Here is a 24,158-nt window from a genome sequence, read left to right as displayed (position 1 = left end):
GGCTGCTCGTGAACATAAGCCAAAAAGGCCTCAAGTCTGCTGGCTGACTCCTTTGAAATAACACTGCGGCCCAATGCATAACAAAACCGACTTCAAAGAAGACTGCTGGAGCGCGACCCTTGTAAAAAAGAATACTTATTTAGAAAACAGAGAGAAGAACTTCTGATATCTCAAGTTATTGGTTGTCTGTGGCCACCTACCGAACAAGGGGAAAGATGTTATTTTGACGATCGAGAAGACAAATGGCAGGGGAAAGGGGGCCCCTTTATTTGTCCCACGTGGCATAACATCAGAGACTCCCAATGACCATGAGTGTAACATGGAGGGCAGGGGACAAGATTTAGGGCACTCGGAACACCACGATGGCTCCCATACACGGTGTCTCCAGAAATATCTCTAAGCTGCTCGGAGAAGACCTCCGTTTCTTGCTTTGAAAAGAAGAACTGAAAGATGGAGCTCAAGGTTATGAACAGCCTGACTTGAATAAGTGGATTCATCTCCTTACTATGGAATTCACTCTTTTTATTCATCATTCACCCATTCATCTCCTTGATACATATTACGTGTTACCATCTGCCAAATGTTAGATGCACAAATAGACAATCCTTATTCGGATGTGGCACTGAAAGAAACACAACCAGACACCAATTCCCCAATCCTGGTGGTGCTCTAGGCCATGTTCAAGGAAGCCCCATAGAGGTGACTTCCCACCCTTGCTTGCCTTGCCTCTCTCTCTCTCTCTTTCTCTCTCTCAGCAAAAAGTTCTCAACAGGCGACACCTCTTATCTTACACCTAAAAAAAAGTTCCTCTCTGGTTTAGAGGTGGTCTCTACAAAAATCTCGTAGAGGCAGCCACGTCAAGGGACATGAGAAACTGCACACCAGAGTCCTTAAGAATCTGCTAACAGACCAGCCTGCTGCGTGATCCTGTCCACAAAGGCACTAGAATCACAAGCCAACTGCCACCTTCCTACGTGGCAGTTGGGTCAAGAGCCACACATAACCAGTCAGCCAGCCACCCACCAATATATCATCCCATCCCCACGTACCTGCATGTACAAGCCAGCCTCCCTATCTATCTCCCCACCCTGCAGATCCCACTGCCTTCAACCCCCACCTTAAAAAATGACCTAAGGAAAGAAGGAGATCTCAGCCAACCCAACACACCAAGGATGCCTCCACCCTGTACCTGAGTATCCCCATGCACTGGGCTGGAAATAGCAGATTACAATGATAGATATCTAAACCCTTCTATATTTGGGCTTTTCAGATTAAAATATCATTTAGTGGAATTTGTTGGACACAAGCCAAACCATGTGCAAATTGATTTTACTGCAAAAGCCTGTTGGTCTTAGAAAAGAAAGAAAGAAAAGAAAAGAAAAGAAAAGAAAAGAAAAGAAAAGAGAAAAAAAGAAAAGAGAAGAAAAGAAAAAAGAAAAGAGAAAAAAAGAAAAGAGAAGAAAAGAAAAGAAAAGAAAAGAAAAGAAAAGAAAAGAAAAGAAAAGAAAAGAAAAGAAAAGCTAGTGGGTTACCCTTAGCACCTCTCCTTCCAGAATTTCCCATCACTTTACAGACATCTACATTTTCACGTTAAAAAGATAAGGATTTCAGAGCCTCCAAAGAAGTCATTCGTTTGCCCGATATTACCCTGTAGGCTGAGCAGAGAACCGAGAAGTCCTACTTTTGTGGGCAGAAAATCTCAAAGCTAGGATCCCTTCGAACATCACCAGAAAGCCCTTCGTCACCCTTCGGCTGACGCGCCATCCCTGAGATGGGCCACAGTGAGGCTCCTGGTCTGGTCTGGCAGCCAGCTGGATGCCCCGGGGACCCGGCTTGCAGCTGGCAGGGACAGGTCCAGTTTAATCCTGGCTAGCCCCATCCACGTGAGAAGACCAGAGTTAAGTCCACACACAAACTGTCCTCACCAGGCCTCTTCCCAAGAGACTCAGTTGGGGTGGGGTGGGGGGTGCGGAGGATCTGTCCTCTGGGCTGGATGCTGCCGGCCAAGCTCACAAAATAACACTCATTTTATACGTACCTCGTACTGAGGTGGTTTACGCTTTCCCATAGAAAAGTGAATTTTCGGTATCAATTCCTTCTCTGGCTCGGTTCTCCAGTTTTGTGTGTGTGAGTTGGTGTGTTTTAAGATAAATATTTACAGTGGACCTCAGCATTTATTCTTAGAAACAAAGGTACTATAAAATCTTAAATGTCATAAGCCAGATCAACTGAATTTCAAACCAAGTTCTCCTTCTTAAACATACTTGTTTCCAATAAATCGTTTCACAAGCAAACATTGTGCATGTAATACCAAATAATGATGCCCTGGGAACAATGAGCGCTTTCATACCGCCGACATCTCTGGCCTGCGCCAGCCTGCAGCAGGGAACACAGTCACTGGGGCAACACTGGCAGGACCCACTACAGAGCTGCAGCCTTGTTTTACTTGTGGTCAGCGTGCTGCTACGTTCCAGTTATTAAGTTAGCCCATTGCTATCCCGACTATCCCCCCCCCCGCACCCCTCCCCCCAAAAAAGGCCGCTGCAATGGTTTCATGTTATTGCATTTGCAAATTACAGCTTCCCAAATGTTACCGCTCGCAGTCCTGAATGTATCCTTTCAAATTTTCTCACCTTATACAAAATAACCTCTTAGCCACCCCCCACCCTCCCTCCGCCCTTTCTCACTTTTGGTACAAAAACTGCAAGTCGGATTGCTCTGTAATCGAAACCTTACACCGTCTTCCAAAAACTTATTACAGCTGCCTTCGGTATAAAATGAAACCTTAGAGAATGTTATTTAAAATGTTTTTAAAAAGTCAGTAGGCCTCATGTTTCGTTTCTCCACATCAGGCTCTGATTTCCTTTGCAACCTTATTCTCTGCCCTTAAACAAGTCAGAGACCAGGCCCCAAACATTTTGGAAAGGGTCCCGGGATGCCAGCATCTGCAGAGCACCGTGTGCCTCTTCTCAAATCCTTGGGCGATCACGCTCCCCTGGGGTCGGCCAGGCCCGAAAGAACAGTGATCAGCAGTAAAGGGATGACGGAACTTAGAACTCCTGAACCCCTGGGGTGAGAGCAGGGTGCAGGCGGCAGCTCCTGCATGGGGGTGGGACCTCCGTGGCCAGCTCCCCAGGGGCCCCTGGGAAACAGCAGGAACAGGGTGGTGATGATGGGTGACCCCCACTCCCACCCCAACAGCCAACGTGCTCCCCCTGGAACCTGCCCAGACCCTGGGCAGAGCGAACCCCTCAGGTTCCCAATGCGCCGGGCAACAAACTGATATAAAAAGAAGAGGCCGATGAATTATCTCTGGATTAAGAAATAAAACTCCGAGCTGGCCCATCTCTCGGCCATCTTCGTGATACCAAAAATCACAGCTTCTCCACCAGGAAGCCTTGACAGTTTCAGGCAAGGTTCTCCTACGGCATGTTTAACTCTCAGATCTGATAGAAAACAGATTTTTCTCTTTCCAGGGGCCGGGAAATAAATGTATGGAAAGCAGAAAAGCTGACAAGCAGCTCAACCCCTGCGAGCTTACTGCGAGTTTCAAAACACACACTGTGAGCGAAGCAGGTTGCAGGAGGACAGTGCCTGCACACCTTTAAAAGAGCGACACTCAGGCCCCTGCGCGAATTCCAACTCGAGACAGAAGGGAAAGAAGCCCAGAGGGTGCGGTTGCTGCCGATGGGGCAAGTTGGCTGCCCTGCTGGAATGAGGTTCCACCGAATCGATGCGTAGTAAACACAGACTGAAGTGCTTTAAAAAACACATTCTCTCCCTTGAGATTTCTCTCTCTGTGTTTGTGTGTGTGTGTGTGTGTGTGTGTGTCCCTTTTGTCAAGAGCTCCAAGCAAGTCCACTTTATGAAAGCAGAAGGCCCAGCTGCTACGAGTCTAAATTTCAGGACTGACCCTCTCAAGTCCTGCCCTGAAGCTGGGAGCCACAAACAGAAAAAAGCAGGCAGAAAGCAGCCTGCTTCGTTCCAAGAGGTAATTATTGAGCAAGAGAAAAATACCTGAGTGACAAAGAATAAATCTTTGTTAATTGACCACTGAAACTTTATAACATGCCAGTCCTCCTCTGGACATAATAATATGCTTGGCTCATAAGAGATCTACAACTTTTGCTCTGACATAGCAAAGGCCATAAAAAACGTCCGTGGAGCAGAGAGGCCTCATGTCTACAGGCTCAGTAAATACGCATCCCGGGGATCAGAAGGAGACCGGGTTCTTAAATTACACCTATAAATTAATCAAGCCCAGAGTTGCTGGTTTCCCAGCACACATTGGTCTCCTGAGCATTTCTCCCCAAAAGTTCAGCAGAGCTGGCCACAAAGAACCATTTCAAAGCCGTTCTCTCGGCAGCCAAACACCAAGAGACTTGAATCACACTGAGTGCCCAGTATTGATCTGGAAAGAGCACGTCTCCTGCTCTGGGGCACCCATTCATTTAAGGAGTGCAGAGAACCTTGTCTGCCCTGTCCTTAAATTGAAATCAAAATTTAATTACCCTTCCTCTAAAATGGCAGTTTCTTAGCAACTCTGAGGCACTGAATAGGGAAAGAACATTCTACGATTTGGAGGACAAGTGAAAACAACGGAGAAGTCTTTTTCTAAAAGAATTCCCGGCCTAGCTTGTTTTCTAAAGAGTAGGTAGTGGTTGCTTTTGTTGCATAAAAACGCACTAAACCAGTTAGCAAGAGGCGATCAAAGCCCTCTGAAGTCTGAGGAGCCCAATAACCTGCCAAAGACCTCACACTAATTACAATTAGTAGAATGAGTTCATTGCCTTGTCAAGACTCTACCTAATGCACTCAACACAGACAGGAGAGATCTAGTTGGGTTCTGAGTTTTGTTTCCCCTAAACTTCCTCCAGCCTCTAGAAACTAGCACAAAAGGAGGTCAGAATTAAAAATGATCAGTGGGAAAAGGGAAGGTCTGGATGCAAGACAAGAGGAAGTAGCACACTTTTAGAGAGTCCAAGTACCTGGTAGCTGATATTCTGGGCCTGTCACCTTCTAGAACAGATGGGAGTGGCCTGGGATACTGAGCACCCAGAATAACTTAAAAAAAAAAAAAAAAAAAGGAAAAATGCCTTTTTGCAGAGGGTCACTGGTTTGTTGCTCTTTCTCTGTCCTAAGCTTTGCTGAGCCTCATTTTCCTCCTGCCTGGACATTTGACTCTGAAAGTCTTGCGGAACTGGGCTGGGTGGGGATCCAGCTTTCCCCAAAACATACACATTTTTCCTATAGAGAGAGCAACGTCTGCAGACCGAGCCGGTTTGGGGAAAGCCAAAGTGTCTTCCCTCCAGCGCTGAAGTCCCTCAGTGACTTATGGAGGCTGCACCATGTGAAATGCTAGAAGCAAAACACCACTAATTCCTTTGTGCTTGCTCGATGAGGTGGAGAGCGGAGTGAAGTGCTGGCCGAGGCTGGGCGGCCTGGGAAGACCAAAGCAGGTGTAGGCAAAGTGCCTTCCCTAATTAATGTCATAGACTGTATTATGTGGCTGGGGCCCGAGTGGCTTCTACCAGCTGGGTGTCAATTTAGGTCTTCTTGGGCAAATTACAGGAGCAGGGCTGTGTGTTATTTACACCCCAAATGTTTACCATACCCTGAACTCTGTGCCTTCAAAAGTTAAACCAGAACCGAAGACTCTGAGGTGACCACAAAGTCATGTCAAAGTTTAGATTCAAAAGTGCCTTTCCTTTAGTTCAAGAAAGACGTGGCTTTGGGGCGATGGAAAGTTCTGGGGACAGACGGTGGTGATCGTCGTATAACCATGTGAAGGTATTTAATGCCACTAAACTACACCTTCAAAATCGACTGAAATGGTACGTTTTGTTATATATACTTTGCCACTTTTTTTTTTTTTTTTAAGGGGAGAAAAGGCAAAGGTGACACTATCACAGAATGAACAAGATCTATTTCTAGGGTCACGGAAAACCTGCCTCCTCCATTAGTCACGTGTATTTATCTTGTCGCGTTTACTGAGAGCTTTTCTCCGTTCTGACACAAAGACTCCGCACAAAGTCCCTCCCTGTCTTGGGCCTGGGCCTGGCTTCCACGCTGATGTAAAACTCAAACGTCAATCTCCCCAGGCGCGCTCCGACGGCGCTGGGGTAAACACAGCTGAGAGCGGTCACGCTGGGAGCCGCAGCACAAGGCCTCAGCACCCCGCCACTTGCCACGGGGGGTGCAACATCCTTCAGGAATGTACGATTATCAGCTGGTGTCTGCAGAACTGGGTTGCCTCCTTGGGAAGAGCATGCTGGAAGTGTTATTTTAAAGTCCCGGAATTAAACATACCTTTCTGCTAGACTCCAAATCAGAATACTTTCTCTCAAATGATTTGCAAAGAAGCTAAAAACCAAATCACTGGGGAGCCCCCAAAGACAGCACAACTGAAAATGAAGCTCTTCAGGTTGAAAATGTCTCACTGACATCAGGAGGATCCAGTTATCCACCTCTAGAAATCCATCCCAGAAAAATAGTCACCCAGGTGGCCAACAAATAGGTGTGTGCAAAGCCTGCCATGGTAGCCTCGGTTTTGTTTTTTAAAGATACTACTTATTTATTTGAGAGAGAGAAGGTGCACACAAGCAGAGGAGCGGTGGAGGGAGACAGAGAAGCAGACTCCCTGCTGTGCAGGGAGCTCAAAGCAGAGCTGGATCCCACGTCCCTGGGATCATGACTGAAGCTGAAGGTGGACACCTAGCCGACTGAGACACCCAAGGACCTGGCCTCTTTTGTAACTGGAAAACAACCTGGACGCCCACCCAGGGGGGATGTGATTAAATAAATTATACTATCTCCATGATCAAAGAGCATATAGGTCACGAATAAGAATGAAATCATCAACATGTACAGGCATGGAAAGAGGTCTACAAGAATAATGTTCACAAGTTAATCACCTTCCACCATGAAAACGCCTTCCTTCTAGAGGAAGTCTAGAAAAATCTATCACACTAATCTCTTAGATGCTTTATTTTGCTCCCCAGGGTGGTTCAAGCAGAAGTAAAAGCTTTCAGCCATCTGGGCAAACAAGAAATGCCTCCCCGTTAGTACAAACTACATGAGAAGTCAAACGGTAAAACCTCATTTGTTTTCTTAGATGCAAACTCAGTGAAAATAGAAGTGATTCTTGATACTCCTTGCTGTAAGCATCACCTAAAGAAGAAGCTTCCAAATCGTCACCCAGCTCACGAAAGGCTCTGCCTGCTTCTCACTGTCTGACCCTGCTGGGATGCCTCAAGCCACCCAGCCCACTCCCTACTGAACATTCAGTGATGGTTTCATACACGGAATGGTTTTCTTTTTGTTGGCCAAAATGTAAATGCAAAGGACTGAATCCTTTACTTTTTAGCCCTAGTCCAGAGTACCCAAAAATAATGAGGACTCCCTTAGGGGCACCTGGGTGGCTTAGTCGGTTAAGTGTCCAATCTTGATTTCAGCTAAGGTCATGATCTCAGGGTCAGAAGGTTGAGCCCCGTTTTTGGCTCTTTGCTGGGCATGGAGCCTGCTTAAGATTCTTTCTCCCTCTGCCCCTCCACTTGCCCCTGCAACCTGCTCAAGCACTCTCTCTCTCTAAAAAAAAAAAAAAAAAAAAAAAAAAAGGACTTGACTTCATTTTTCAAAGAAAGCACAACTGCCAAATGATCCTTCCAGATACTATCCAGTGCCTGTCTTACAAAATATCACCTTCAACCTGATATGAGGGGAAATATGTCTGGGGCACAATCTGACCTGTTGATCTATACACTTATTTGGGATGGAAAGGATTCCTACAGGAATCCTTATGTGAGAGAACCCTCTAAGGGGGAGGCTCTGGGAGAGAGAGTGAAAACATAGTTCTATCAAGATCCAAAAATCTTGGGACACCTGGGTGGCTCAATGGTTAAGCATCTGCCTTCACCTCAGGGGATGATCCTGGAGTTTCTGGATCGAGTCCCACATCAGGCTCCCTTCATAGAGCCTGCCTCTCCCTCTGCCTATGTCTCTGCCTCTGTGTGTGTGTGTCTCAGGAATAAATACATTAAAAAAAAAAATTAAAAAAAAAAAAGATCCTGAAATCTCCATCCCTATCTATCATCATCTCACTGTGGCAGTATTAGGGTCTTCTGTGCCATGACATGAGTAAAGTCCCTGTCTCAGTCAACTGCCTGCCAGCCCTTAGGCCAACTACAGGCTGCTTCACAGACCAAGGGCTCATCAGAGCAATAGAGTTAACATGGATAGTCCCTTCTAGAGTACTCTGCTCAAGCCAATGAGGTTCTCACCTCCTCACCTCTCTCTTCTCAGAAAGAGAAACAAGAAATCATCCCATTACAATCCCAGTGCCCAGCCATCTCTTCCCCACCTCCTCCTGCGTTTGATGTCACGAACGGTGGAAAGATGGTGGAAGGATGTTGACAGAACTCCAGAAGCTCCCTTTCCTAATCAATCCTGCTCCCTAGGTTGGGAGCACATTCTTCTTACAATACTAGGTCATTCTGCCTCCCGGGTCCTTGATGTGAAAATATACCGAACATGAAGTCAGGTCACCCAGCAGTGGGCTGTTCTGAGGGAGGCACTCTGGTTGGAGTATCCTTGAAAAGAGAAAGAAAATCTCACGGCATTTCTATATTCACATTTTAAGGAAAGTTGACATAATACTTCCCAGCCGGGGTCCTCTGGCTTATAAAGGTGACTGGAAATTGAAGCTGTATTAAGCGTTTAGAGAGAAGCTCTGAAGAGGACTTGCTTCAGGAGTCACCAGACTAAGAACCATGAGCTCTAAAAAATACGTCACACATTAGTGGCACCTGCGTGGCTCAGTCGGTTAAGCATCTGCCCTCGGCTCAAGTCATGATCTCGGGGTCCTGGGATGGAGCCCCACATCGGGCTTCCTGCTCAGTGGGGAGCCTGCTTCTCCCTCTCTCTCTGCCTCTCTCCCCCCTGCTTGTGCTCTCTCCTCTCTCAAATAAATAAATAAAATCTTTAAGGAAAAAAAAAAAGTCACATGTTAAACTGCTTTTCTTCATTTTTCCAACTCAGCACGCACGGATAGAAATCTCAGAAAGTTCTAGCTCATCCTGGGCACCGTGACTATGATCGGCGCCTTCCATTTTCATGCCAAGACCACTCGCCCACTCTTGGACAGCAGCAGCTTTCTGTCCAGCCCGTGCCCCGACCTATACCACCGCCAGGTATGGGTGTGTGTGGGGGGGAGACCATCTTCTTACAAAAGGCTGTAAGACACTAACTGGTCTGTGACACTTCCACATCCTCTCTGCCCACACCACAGACTCAATGCCAAAGATGAGACAAGCGATCAAATATTAGCCTTCTCCCCAGCCACCTCGGCCGGGACCCCTGCCAGAAATTCAAGCAATCAATAAGGCTTCCTTCCTCAACTACGGGGCAGAGGGCAATTGATGGCTTATAGGGAACGTGGCAAGACTGCTGACACCGCAAGGCTCCCACATGCCCCGTCCACGTTGGCTTGTATCTGGCCCCAACCTCAAGTGCGAGCACACAAGACACCACCTGCTCACAGCGCCTGGCAGGAGGAAACTTCTGGCTGGTTTTGGTCCTTTGGGAAAGCACTTATTTGCCGGTCAGTACATCTGGAGTGACGTAGCCACTCACTGACCAGCTTTTGCCCCTGGAATCCCTGTTGTGAAACAGGTATAAAAATCTGCTCATTAACCAGTAGCTCAAAGGAAGTTTTGAAATCTCTGTCCCGGAGGAAAGAAGAGGACAGACCACTTCCTATAACCAGGGCTGCGCTGAGTGCAGGTGCCTCAGCCTAGGGATCCAAGAGGAGGTATGGGACCACCTAACGGGAGTGGCTAACAATCCATCACGCGGTTCTGCTATTTAAAAGCACTGCCCCCTACTACCTCACCGCACCCCACCCCACAGTGGGACAAGGTCATTCCCCCCACTTTACAGAACTGAGGCTCAGAGGTTCCACACCTTCCAAGGTCGCGGAGCTACTACCCAAGCTGGAAACGGAATGGGAACCCCCTCCACCATGTAATTCCCATGAGAACCTCTAGAGGTGCTTCCAGTAAGGGGTGGAGTCCCATGAGGGTTGACACAGTGGCTCCGGTGGGGAAAAAAGGGAGAAATGGCTCTGGAACCACTAAAGCAGCGGCAGGACTTTGCTTCCTACTCAATCCTGCCCAATCCCTTGATTCTAAGGTAACTAAACAAGGTTACATACTTAGCACTCACTGGCACCTATTACCCGGCATGGTACCCCAACCCAGTGTCAACAAGGGGGCTTTCAATCTCCCCCCCAAATGAGATTTCACAACTCTAGAGCTGGCATACAGGTCCAACATCAGGGTAAACACACCAAGTCTTAAACCCAGAGCAAGAAAGGGAAAGAATCAGTTGGCAGCAAGAAGATGAATAAGGCCTGGCCAGGAAACCTCTAGGACCAGAGGCTTCAGGTGCAGAACTGTCGGGGACTCTGTGGAGCTGAGGCTGGTGGATGCCAGGGAAATGCACAAGTGTGGCAACTCTTGATCATGAGAGTCAAGGGTTCCAGGCGTTAAAATCTCTGGGTGCACGGTTTCATGTAGTGCAACACTATCTACACCATCACGGCCACCCCTCATCAGACAGAAACAAAAGCTCTGCCTAGAAGCCCTGGTGTGACGGAAACTAGGACAGACAGGTGTCTTCCGTGAGGAGTGAACAGGCATGATCCTAATGTTGACAGTTTCAGTAACAACCAGTTAATTAATGAGGCCTCCACATCTTCATTTACTTAAATGTGACTTTGTTCCAACCCCTCCTCCCCCCCCCCCCCGCCCACCACCAAAAAAAAGAGACCAAATTTCACCCTGGAGAAGTGTGTGGCTCGAGGGGCTCTAACCTGCATCAGCCCCTCTTCTGCTCAGGGATCACACTGGAGGCTTTGTCTTTGCAGGACAGAGGCTGCCCCAAGCAGTAAGCAATTTATGCAATTTCTCCTTCTCCCACTGAGGATGGGCTGCCAAAAGCTCAGTGCCAGGTGTCAACCCCACAGCCAGGCTTCTCAATCTGTGCTTGGAATAAAAGACTCTTCATTCCTGGTGAGCACACACCAGAGGGGTGGGTTAGCACCGGGACAGATTCCTTCGTGCTTTCAGGCTCCGTCCCATCATGTCCAGGGCCCAGTTACAGCAGATTTTTGTCAAGAACTAGTCAACAGCACCATGCTGGTCTGCCACTGAGCAAGTCAGGGCTGGTGAGGAGGCCTGAGGAACCCCGACCCAGCCAGAGGGATGCCTGGCCGTTGACTGACTCCCAACCATCTACTGAGACCTGGTCTGGTGCTTACAGCTCTTGTCCCAGGAAGGACAAACCTCTGCAAGTCAGACTGACAGAGGACAAGGCATGGCCGGCCTCAGCAAATCCGGAGCCATTGTTTCCAACCTCCCCTGCACTCTGCCCTGCAATAGCCAATGCCAGGTGAAAAGCTAAAAATTATCTCATGGTCTCTGGAATTCCCGAATTGGAGCTTCCAAAGGGAGAAAAAGTTCATAAATCAAAGCCAAAGGGTCTCTATGAGGGAGGAGGAGCAACCGGTCCATTAAATATTTTCATCTCTCTCTCTCTCTGTTGTTTTGAGCATGGGGTGGGGTAACAGCAGCACTCTTTTCAGGGTCTTGCAGGGGTCCCTGCTGGTCCACAGCACAGGACACCTAAAACAGAGACCTCCATGTGAGGTGCACAGAGCATTAATCTAGGTTTCCAGGACACTCAGGTGGAGGCCCTGGCTCTGGTGTTAAGTCCTTGGCAAATAAATCCTTCATCCTGCCCCCCCACCCTAAACCTGATGTTCCTCAATTATCAGTAGGGTGAGAGGGGAGGGTGGAGGCCAGCTTCAGGAACTTGGAACTCTCAAATGCCACAATCCTCTTCTGTGACCGGATGGGTCCTGGGGTGGCACTGACCACCACATTAACCAAAGGTGTAAATCTAGCAGGACACGTGAACGGGAGCCACTGGCCCCTTCTGTCGGTCCCAACACGGCCTTTAGTTTACTTAACAAAACTTCTGATGGAGTCTAATTAAAGCTATTAAAAATGACTTCTAGGGGTGCCTGGGTGACTCAGTTGGTTAAGCGTCTGCCTTCAGGCTCAGGTCATGGTCCCGGGGTCTGGGGTCAGCCTCATATCGGGCTCCCCGCTGGCCTGCCTCTCCCTCTCCCTCTGAGCTTTCTCTTTATCTCTCAAATAAATAAAGTCTTTAAAAAAACAAAAATGCCTTCTAACTCTCCAGAGTCCAGATTTGAAGGGAGAAAACCAGATATATGTTGTCGGCCACCTGATGCCAATTTGGTGCCTTTTTTTTTTTTTAATCTGGTAACCCAAACAGATTCCTCAAAACCGTTATAGTGGGTTGAACTGTGCCCCCCCCCAAAAAAAAGGTAAGTCCATGTCCTACTTAGAGGGTCACATTCCCTGGAGCCTGGGAATGTGACCCTATTTGGAAAGAAGGTGTTTGTAACTAAGTTAGGGATCTTGAGATGAGACCATCCAGATTGAGGGCGGCCCTAAATCCAATGGCAGGTGTCCCTGTAAGAGACACACAGACAGGAAGATCACAGGAAGAGGGAGGCACAGACTGGGGTGTCATGTCCACAAGTCAAGGGCAGGCACCAGCCACCAGAAGCTGGGGAAGAGGCGTGAAACAGACACCCCCCCCCCCCCGCCAGAGTCTCCAGAAGGAACCCACCCCGCTGACACCCTGACTTCAAATGTCTGGCTTCCAGAACAGAGACAGAATAAACTTCCGTTGTTTTAAGCCATCCAGTTTGTGCTCACTTGTCACAGCAGCCCCTAGGAAACAGACACCACCATCACAGGAATGAGCCAAGTACCATCACTGCAACTTCCCTGATGAGGACAGAGAGGCTCAGAAAAGCTAACCGACTTGTCACAATTCACTCGGTGCCCCAGCATGCGGGCTGGCCGACTTGCCACTCTCCCCAGGACACCAGGCTGCCTTTGGCGAAGGCTGGGTGAGTCTCGGCCCCTTCTCATCTGCAGAGACACGGACTGTGACACCAAAAGTTATGGGACGTGTCCCGGGTTGCGGCTTCTTGGTGGCACAGCAATCAAAATCCAACACTTCAGCCTCATTCGCTGATGAACGATGGCCAAGACTCGCCACCTCCCGGAGCCAGCTCTTTCGGGGGAGCCTGTTTTATTACAGTCACAATTACCGAGATGCGGAGCTTCACACTAATTTTCCCTTGCAAGTAAATGGCTGAAAAGTAATGGTGTCAATTTTAATGAGGATCAAGCAAGCAAGGCTCCTAAAAGGGCTCCCATAAACGAGAGCATTTCCCTCACACCCAACAATGGCTGGCTGTTTAATTCCAGAACACAAGAATGTCACTTAAATTACACGGCTTTTACATTAAAGTGCTTATGGGAATGCCTTTCCAAGGAAGAATTTCAATAAAAAGATCTCACCCATTTTGATGCTTCGTAATATCTGAACCGCCAATCTATGTATCATAGCAACAAAAATAAACCCTCGAAGAATGTGAACGAGAGCAGGACCTCACTTTCACTGGGATAGTCTCGGATTTTCTGTGAAACACAGCTGTAGCTGCGAAGCTTGTTATCACGTGGCGGTGTATTACCCTTGGACTGTGGGCCACCAGAAAATCGTGGTTCAAGCCCGAATCCCTTTGGTTGCCACTTGCTGAGATGTTCAGAACGCCCGCCTGCCAACCCTGTAAGTCTGCATGAGGCTCTCGAGCTGACTCAATTCTTATTTTATTAGTGCTTCTCAAAGCAATTACTGGGGTTTTGAGCAAAGATGAGAGTATTTCACACCTCCATCTCTCCTGAAAATGTCTTATACTCCACTGACTCTTGGCTTCTATTTATAAAGAAGGTTCAAGGCTTGGAAAATTATTAGGGGTTGAGCTTTAATGGATATTCCCAACCAGCATTGTGTCATTATTGGCTCACGTCTGGCTGGGCAATCTCCCAAATTTGTGACATAATCGGGCCTTTCTCTGCATTACTCCATACGCTCTATGCTCCCTCTACATTACACCACTGAATCATTCGCTCTTTTCAACAAGACTGATTGCCAGGGGATTAACATTAGACAGCACAATTCCATTATTCAGCAGCCCGATTCAAATCCAGCCCTAAACTGTAAGAGAGATTTCAGGGCTTCACAGAGATGAGCTGCCAGAAAGCTCAAAGGAGAGGTGGGTGAGGGGCTTTTGAATGTTTTACATAACAACTCAACCTAAAACCTGCTATGAGCAAGAGCCCTTGGCTGAGATGGCATCTCAGCCGACTCCCGATTCCTGGAACGGTCCCCAACCAATCCCAGGGAACAATCTGTGGACCTATCCACAGCCAGAATCCCCGCCGACTGCTACAACACAATTATTTTATTCACACGATCAATTACTTAGTTTCAAATTTAAGTGTTTAGAACTTTTAGCCCCAAATCTCCCTTTCCTTAAATAGAAACCCTCTGATGTCAAATTCAGGAGATGTGAGGCCCAATGTGAACTCCACGTTGTGTGCTTCATCAATAGATTTATGGCACGTCAATGCCAAAATAAATGTTCACTGTTCTCTTCTCATATTTGAGTGTTACTTCTTTCTGTCTGATTCGTAAAATATCCGTACATAGCAATTCCCACTAAGAAACCTTCCACAAACACCTCTGTGCAAAAAGAATGTTCCAAAACTCAGTCTTTTATGAATGTCCACAGGATCTACATAATGTCAAGGCTACCAAATTTCACATTAAGGCTCCTGAATAACAAAAATAAAATGTCACAAATACTCTTTTCACTGAATCCTCATATACACATGGAAATGAACAAGATCTCATGTTTTCGAAGAGTTTCTTATGGATTTCATTTGACTTACGATAGACAATCAAAATGGTTTTCCATTTATTTTTCAGTTAACCTAAAACTTCACTTAACCAAAGTCTATGTAATTGGTTAATCAAGCTTTTGGAAGGTTTTTTAATGGTTTTTTTTTTGGGAAATTCAAATTGCTGTGGAGCCTCTCTTCAAAGAGTTTATAGTTTCTTGAAGGAGAAGAAATGGCCACATATGAAATAATGGTAGGGACCCATGCATAGAAAATGATGGAGGAAAGCCTTTGTTCATAGACATGGTGGGTGGGCATGAATCTGTGGAGTTACACAGGGTTGCATTCAGGGAAAATCCAGCAGGGAGAGCCTGGAGTGGAGACCGTTAGCAGGAGCTGGCAATCTGCAAGTGGAGAAGGACAAACTGGTTAGCTAACCCCCAGCCAGGACTCAAAGTCAAGTGGTGATTCTGATGGTTATTCTGAGAGTCCAGGTAGATGACAATACAGAGAAAAAAAATGGATTATACAAAGAAAAGACCTTAGCCCACCATTCCTGCAGCAGTGAGATACACCCTACGTATCACCAACCTTCCAACATGACAGAGAAACATCCTTTCTTTATCAGTTACAACAAAACCCATCACAATAGGCAAGACAGGAAGAAATTTGTATAGCAGGACAACAGGCTATGTGGTCCTAAGATATTTAATTAAGCACTTAGATAAAAAGGTATTCACAAGCCCACATAACAGTTCCCTTTTCACAGAAGACATCGTTTCTAGGAACAAATGCTGAACCTACAGTATTGAATGACTTCCTTCTGATGGAAGTGAAGGGCGCCTTGACACTGACCTTCCTCCAGCCAGCTATGAGCTCAGGGATCGTGATACCTTCCCCGTTACTCTGCGGCTGGCTAGTACAATTGCCCTTCTTTAGATCATGTTGTCTTTCTTTTAAAAAACAAAGTTCTAGGGGCGCCTGGGTAACTCAGTAGGTTAAGCATCCAAATCTTAGTTTTGGCTCAGGTCACAATCTCAGGGGCGTGGGACTGCACCCCACATCGGGCTCTACACTTTGCGTGGAGTCTGCTGAAGATTCTCTCTCCCTCTCCCGCTCCCCCCTGCACTCAATCTCTCACTCTCTCTCAAATAAAGAACTTAAAAAAAAAAAAGACAAACCACAAAGTTCTCCTAGAGCATATCTATACCCTCTCCCTGAAGACACCAACATTTCTCAGAGTAAATCTCAGCTTCCAGAACACCAGCACATTTCATATCATGTCCATTTTGCACAAGATGAAACCAACACGAGGAAACTAAGAGGATCACACAAAATGCATAAAACATGGCTCATCGGGAAACAGAACATTGTCAATCCTCCTCAAATGACAGCTTGTATTTAAGAAAGAAGGAAAAAGACCAACTCTCCTTAAACCACGGGGAGAAACAAGACTCACTTTCACGATGTCAAAGGAGTCAGGCTATAGCAGGCTGGCGTACAGCCGCCCCTCTGGGAGAAGCACACTCACCGACGACGTCGAGGTGGTACGTGTGATTAATGGAGCCATACTCATTCTCTACCACACAGGTGTAATTTCCTTTGTCGGATGGGACCACGCTCTCCATAATAAGGCTCCAGTGCTGGTTTCGTACCTGCAAAGATCAAAGTAAAGGTGCTTATTTCACAATCTTGGCACAAAATACCAGGTGCTTTGCTTCCTTGATTTAACCAGAAGCTGGGGGAGACAAGGAAGGTAGAGAAGAATCACCTTTATTCTAGATTGCCCTCAGATACTGAGTACTCGGAATGGAGACAAAGGAAAATGATCATTATCATCAAGGTGAATGTCTAGCAAGGGATACGAATGTGTTTAGATACGTAAGTGCGTGGAGTGGGTCTGTCACCGTCATGGTTTGAGGGTTCCTCCAGGAGCTACCAAATGGCCGGAGGAACCTGCACATTAGCCTGCAACCCATCAGTGCCCCAGAGCACAGGGGCTAAAAGGTTGCTCAACCACTACGTACCTTCAGGTCCCATAGCACCAATGATCCACTTAGGGCCAACACCAATGAGCACTACTGTATGCCAGGCACTGCTCTGAGCACCCCCATCCGGCCTTAGCAAATGTGATTCTCCCAAGGAGCCCACAAGCTAGATTCTGTACTGTTCCTCGAGGCTTCCAGCTTGCAAGCCTGTCATTTCTTTCCCCATGGCCCTCAGATGCTGTCTAGAAGTCTCGAGAAGTCTCAACTGGAACAAAGGTCTGCCCCTCCCATCTCGGGCAGTGGCCAAATAGATGCTACATATTCCTGAGAGATATACTCAGAATTCCAAATATGGGAGCAATGAATCCTCAGGAAACCTAAGTTGTATATCCGTCTGCTTACAAACTCCTTGAGACTTTTCAAAGATAAGCAGCATATGTGAAAATAAGTTATTGTGACTCCCACCCACAGTTCTGTCAACATGCAAACAGACTAGACTCTAACATTCCCACCTTGCCTTTAAAATATTTTAATAGACTCAAACTTTCAAGCAAGCATGACTTTTCCTGACTAAGGTCAAAATGCAGATTTTATCTTGCCGGTTCTCCAACTCCAAATCACGTTTTAAAGGTATTCTGGGCAAGGCACTCTAAAGAAATGGAGAGAAAAAATAAAAAGCCAGGGCCCTACTAGTCTTAACTATGATTTCAGGAATTTCAACTGACCTTCTGAATGATTCCCTGAGCACTGCAAGTGTTTTCTGCCTTAATCACATAAAAACCGATAATGCCAGCAGAGCCTCTGCAAGCACATGAGTGAGTCAAGGAACTGGAGAATAAAGAAAACCATCTCATGAATGCTCCACGATAAAAATGGGGGAGAGCAGAGCAGCTGTCCACATTGAAAAGTGGCACCAGCAGAGGTAAGAGGTTATCAGAGCCTGTTACCACCCAACTCGTGTCCCGTCAGATGTTCAGCTCTGTGGGAGCCACTGTGACAGAGGGCAGTTCCTGACGCTGAGTTCAAAACCGAGACCACTGCTCATCACGGACAGTCTTATGCAGGATCACGGGGGTGAGGGCTGGACTCTTCTTGTGCAAGCACTGAAGAGTGAGTTCTGGGCAGACAGTCACTTTGTTCTCGCTGCTACCCTCTCACCGCCTCCCCTATATAAATAACCCTGAAGACTGTTTCAATCGAATGTCATGGGGTTGATGATGGGACGTGCATTCTCACTGTCACAGGCGAAAAGTCTGGTGGTAAACTCAATCTGAAGGCATCAGACCCCAAAGGAGAGAGTCTGTCCTCTCCATTGAAGACGTGCTCACTGCTCATGGCCTGGGCCGTAGACTTGTAGGAGAACCAAACCAAGAGGCCAGGTCTCCACTTAGGAGGAATGAGCCTTGCATGCACAGCATATAGAGGGAACGCTGTGAAGAAGACACGGTTGCCAAGCCTTCCAGGGCAATGAGAATTCTCTGCCCAAATCCCGGCCCCCTGAGTGTTACCCGGGAGCTGTGTGCTAAGAGCATGAAAGATGCTGGCAGTAACTCTTTGATTCAGCTTGAGGCAGACGGTCACACACTGAGACCCTCCCTCTCTAAGCTCTCAGGGGCATCAGAAATGGGACTTTCCTGGACTCTGAAGAGCTCATCACACAGAGAGTAACTTAGGGATGAAGCCACAGGCCCTAACGTCACCAAGCCACGTAATCCAGCATTTAGCCCTGCTGTAAATATTCAGTTCTTTGAGCCCCCGCTCAAATGTCATGCCCGTAAGCCCTTAATCACGACTAGTGCCTGTCTCTGGACCCCATCCAAACTGTCAATGTCTTTCTTGCGCCTGGATCCAGATTTGGCACACAGCGCATTCCAAATGGAGCTGAACCTGAACTGCCCAGGGAGGGCATCGTCTGCCTCTGCCCAAGACATTAAATCTTGGCATATGCCGCTCGGCATACCACTGCTGTTTTTAACCCCAGGGCATCATATGGTCAGATCCAATCTCTCGTCGGGGCTGTGGCATTCCACATAAGATTCCCCACTCAAGAGCGTGCGCTCCCTGAATATTATTTACTTCCTGGAGATGCACTACAAATATTAATAAGTTAACATTTATAAAATGCTTTCACAATGAGAGACACATTTACCAAACAAGGTGCTTCTGCCCTTTCAGAGACCTTGGTACTCGATCAATACTGCCCCATGCGATGCTGTTAATATTTATTTTCTTACACCATCGTTCCAGTATTTGATTACTTGACATACCACCAGTCCCAAATTTTATGAGCTGTGGCATTTTCCAAATGGACGCCCTTTGAAGCTGCCAACAGTGGGAATGTCTGACACTTTCACAGGGGATATCCTACTATTAATTAGTGGTTGCTTAATGACAAGCTCAAAGAGTACAAACAGTAACTCTATCAAGATGGGGAACAAAGACTCAAAGACTTCTTGAGTTTCTCTTCTAAGTTCTCCATCTCCATACCACGATTCAGTGTCAACCTAAAGACTCTATCCTTCCAACAAAAGCATAAGACGTCCTCTCCTATATATATATATACATATATATATATATATATTTATTTTTTTTAAATATGCCTCATCTTCTTAGTGCAACAATCCTTCTGGCAGTTAGGTCCCAGTTTGGTAGAAGGCACTTCTTTGCTTTCACAGAAGAGGGAATGTAAATCCCCAATAAACATATGAAAAGATGCTTCACCTCATTAACAATCAGGGAAATGCAAATTAAAACAATAATGAGACACTGTTATTCACCAGCTGATTAACAAAAATTAGGAAGATCCACGTCATTGAGTTCTTAGTGAGGGTGTAGGGAGACAGAGACTCAAATTGAGAACAGGAACAGAGAGAAAAACCTCCCTGTAAAATAATTTGGCAGGGCCTATTAAAATTAGCAACGCATTTTTTTTTTCTTTCTACCCAGTTAATTCCACTTCTAGAAATCTAGCCTACACAGAAAACAGCAGGATTACTTCAAGGCACATGAACAAGACTGTTGCTTCGAGCACTGTTTGTAACAGCAAAAATGAACCATCAGGAAGAGAGTCATTAATAATATACAGCTCATCTTATATGAACGAGTGTGTACTTAATTCATTCCAACAAAATAGCATACAGTCATTAAAAAGAGCGAGGTATTCTTAAATTCAACCTGGTAAGATATCATTAGTAGTTATTGCTACATGGGGCGGGGGATGGGGGAAATACGTGGGATTAAAAAGAAGTGTATTCAGGATCCTGTTTTATAGAAATACACACACACAACCCTACAGGTGCCTACAGCCCTGAATTTATAAGCATGACTGTCTAAACATAGCTAAAATCAGAACAAAAATGTACTAAACTGTTAGCAGTACATTTTACATAATGAAGTGGTAGGATTACGCATGTGTTGACTTTTTTCTCATTTTCACTTTTTGCATTTAAACAGAAATCACACAGTTGACAAAAAAGTAAAATAAAACTGCTCCCCACCCCCCACCTCCCCTTTTCAGTAGTAACCGCTCTGCTGCAAAACCACCGTGTCTGGAACTCTCTGGCAGACTGAGCACGAGGGCCAGGGAGGAGAGAAATCCTGCACCAGCGGCCACATGCACAGTCCTTTCTTCTCATTCCTGCCCATGGCCAAATCTTTGTGGAATTCATCATTATTTTTCATCTGCCAAGGAACAGAATTAGAGAGCATGAGGCTTCAAAACTATGTTCACTAAAGACTTGTAAAAATAACATTTCAATACTGAAACAAAGCAGATTGAAGCGAATGGCCTAAACTCTTTTGCTCCTAACACAAAAAGTGGATTCCACAAACATTCCACACCCGTGGTCACAAAGACCAAAGGTGGCCCAGACAGGTTTTTTCAGAATTCCTCTGCTACCTAAGTCTTCCAAGGTGCATGTCTAAACCCCAGCTATCTTCAGGTGACAACTGGGAATGTAGATTTAGTTTGATACGATACCAAAACACCCTGGTGAAAGGTGAAAGGCCAAAGACCCAGGCTGTCACCTGGATGTTTGGTTTCCACAGTGAAAAAAAAAAAAAAAAAATCTGGACATTTCCAAATACCTAGGTGTTCGATAATAAGCAGAATAAACATCCAGAAGCTGGATGGAAAGTTTTGCTCTATGCCAAGTCAATGAATACTGTGTCCATGTGATGGCCAATACCCCCAAGACTTCCTTTCACCAGTACCAGGGCCCAATTTATAAAGAAAGGCAGCAATCCCTTTGAACCCTGGCCTTTATAAAGGCAGCCCATGAACGACATAAGCCAGTAGTCATTAGGATGCACAGAGCCCTACGATCCCCATGTCAGACCCCATTTTCTAGCAGGTTCCTGGGGTCTCTAAACCAGGGCTCTGGAGGTGTGCACAAACCGAGCTTACACGTGTCAAGGGCTGTGGCACTCACTGCTGCTTATCACCAGGCAGATGTGGAGGCAAATGCCAATCTGATTAATGCTTAAACTCCCGAAGTTTGCTTTTCAGGAGGTGTCCACAGAACAGGGCGAGGTGAGCTCTGACCCTCTAACACCCAACTGCAGAAACTTTCCTGCACTCAGTGAACAATGCATGGGTCTCCCAGAGGAGTCAGAAGAGAATTACAAAATGCAAGGCTGTCCTCAGATGCCTGAAGGGGCTCTGGAAGGTGCTAGGGCGGGGGCGGCAGACTGCCAGCAGGGTCACTGCCTTTCAAATTTAACTCTAAAAACGTCATGACCGGGGCACCTGAGTGGCTCAGAGGTTGAGCATCTGCCTTAGGCTCAGGTCGTGATCCCAGGGTCCTGGGATAGAGTCCCACACTGGGCTCCCCTCAGGGAGCCTGCTTCTTCCCTTCCTCCTCTGCCTATGTCTCTGCCTCTGTGTGTCTCTCATGAATAAATAAAATCTTTAAAAAAAAAATAAAATAAAATAATAAAAATCTCATGATCTTCCTCAAAAAGCTAAATGAAGAATCACCCAATGACCCAGCAATCACACTGCTAGGTATACACCCAAAGGAACTGCAAGCAAGGACTCTGATACCTGTGCCCCCATGTTCATAGCTGAATCGTTCACAAGAGCCAACAGGTGGAAAAATCCCATCAACAGATGAATGGATAAATCAAAGGAGCCTATCCATATAATGGAACATTATCCAGCCCTAAAAAGGAATAAAGGTATGATTTTTGCTACAACACATCTGAACCCAGATGGAAGGACAAATATCCTAGGATCCCACTTGCAGGAAATACAATACCTGCAGCAGGCAAATTGAGAGACAGAAAGATTAGAGGGACCAGGGCCGGGGAAGCGGGGGATGATTGGCAGGAAGAGGAATAGAAAATTATTGCTTAATGGAGAGTGTTTTGCTTCAGGTGAAAAATAAATGACAAAATTTATATTATATTTTACCGCGATTTTGAAAAATCCTACACAGATCATGGACCACATGCTGCACTTTGCTCTCAACAGTGTACCTTGGGCGGACACTTACATGTGCTTTAGGATGCCACTACTACCTCCATGTTTCTAAGAGATCACAGTTGTTTTTTGTTTTGTTTTGTTTTTTTAATAAAAATATGGAACCACATTTGAAGAAAACAGTTTAGTAAGAGCATGAACTTTGGAGGAAAACCACCTGGGTCCAAATGGCAGCTCCACCACTGAGGAGCCACGTGACAAGCCTCATCTGTAAAAGGGACGAAATAACAGTGCCCCCCTCTTTGGGCTGCACGGGGACCCAAAGCCGTGGCAGACGGGAGGGAGGCACCCAGTACAATCACAAGATAGGTGAGCAGTCAGTGCCTGCTGGCTGAAAACAACACACACCAGCTTCCTCATCACAGATGGCCTGATCTGGGATCAAAGCTGAAATGCCTTGGCTGAGAAAAAGAGCTCAACAAGATATAAATATATTGATAAGGACATCAATAGTGATTTTTCCAAATAAACACACTTTGGGATAACATTTTTTTTTTAAAGATTTTATTTATTCATCTGAGAGAGAGAAAGAGCAAAACCAGGGGGAGAAGCAGGCAGGGAGGCACATGGGACCTGGGATCACAACCTGCACTGAAGGCAGACACTTAACTGTCAGAGTCACTCAGGCACCCCAAGATTAGGCATAACATTTAATCAAAAGTCTCTAATACGACATCTAAGTAACCTGGAAAATGTAAATCTCATTAACCTACCCAGCAAAACCACCAGTTTAGTTGTGATTGAAACGGGTTTCACCTCATCTCTCCTTGGACCTGAAACATACCAGGAAACAGACAGTACAGACCCTACAATGCCCCACTCTGCTCAGGGGCTCCATGGGAGTTCTCAGCTCCAGGATGCCTGAAGTTCACCTACTCAGGTGTCACTTCCATGGCCAGCTTGAGGGGGTGCTGTGTTCTGTGATCTCTCTGGGTTCTTCTGAGGTTAGTCAGCAGCACGCAAGGCAGTTTTAATACTACTCTTGCCCTCTATGCTTGAGTCATTACCTAGGAATGAGTTGGGAACTGAGGTGGTCTACTAATTGCCTTGGTCTTCTTGCTTTTCTGCATTAGATTGTAATTACTGTTCAGAGCCCTTTGAAATATCTAGCCTTAAAGGTAACCACTTTCTTTAAAAAAAAAAAAAAATCTGTGTTCTTGTTTATGATAAAAAAAAATGGTTGGTGGTTATGCTACTAAATCACAGTTGGAAGGGATCAGATGTTCAAGACTATCCATCCAAACTTCATTTTAAGGCTAGGCGACCTAAAACAAGGAGAGCTTAAACAACTCGCCCACAGTCAAGATTGATGAAAGAGCCCAGGCATGAGTACAATTAGGGAGATATAGTTATGCTTCAAGTCAACCCTTATCACCGTAAATAATAACATCCCACCAGCCTTTGCCCACATACTAAGAAAACAATAATATGACTGTTAAATCACCTTAGAAGGCTCAGCATGAGGTCTTTGATAAATCAGACTGAACCACAGAATACCAAAGAGCTCTATTGGTCATTTTAATTAAAATGAGCTTTGTCCCATTTCATAATTCCCTTTCTTTTTGTTTTGATGTTTATGTTTGTTCCCTCCTCCCTTCGCTGGCCCCCATATGCACACCATTTCAAAACAAGCTGTAACACAGTGTACAAGGGCCAAGGTGGCTGATCCATAAGCACGCAGAAAGAGCTAGACCGACAGCTGAGCTAGACAGACAGAGCAACCACGGTTTATGGAATGAGATTTATGAAGGAAAAAAAAAATCACAGAAATAACACACATCTGTTTGTGGAAACTTTCAGGTCTTGCTTTCTGGAAAAATACATCTTGGAAAACTTGACACTTTG

General features: G+C 46.1%; 1 protein-coding gene across 14 annotated transcripts in view; it reads right to left on the bottom strand.

Moving 5' to 3' along the window:
• FGFR2 (fibroblast growth factor receptor 2) overlaps window positions 1-24,158 on the bottom strand; it is a 105,022-nt gene that overhangs the window by 38,376 nt on the left and 42,488 nt on the right. For all 14 annotated transcript variants that reach the window (XM_041743385.1, XM_041743386.1, XM_041743387.1 and 11 more), the window contains one exon: window positions 16,375-16,498. In XM_041743385.1, coding sequence (XP_041599319.1) covers window positions 16,375-16,498 — 124 coding nt within the window. The remainder of the gene's footprint in view (window positions 1-16,374; window positions 16,499-24,158) is intronic.

The sequence above is a fragment of the Vulpes lagopus genome, chromosome 2 (assembly GCF_018345385.1).
Source record: "Vulpes lagopus strain Blue_001 chromosome 2, ASM1834538v1, whole genome shotgun sequence".
Lineage (NCBI taxonomy): Eukaryota > Metazoa > Chordata > Mammalia > Carnivora > Canidae > Vulpes > Vulpes lagopus.
Note: the sequence above shows the minus strand (reverse complement) of the source record. Positions and strands in the feature narration are given on the sequence as shown.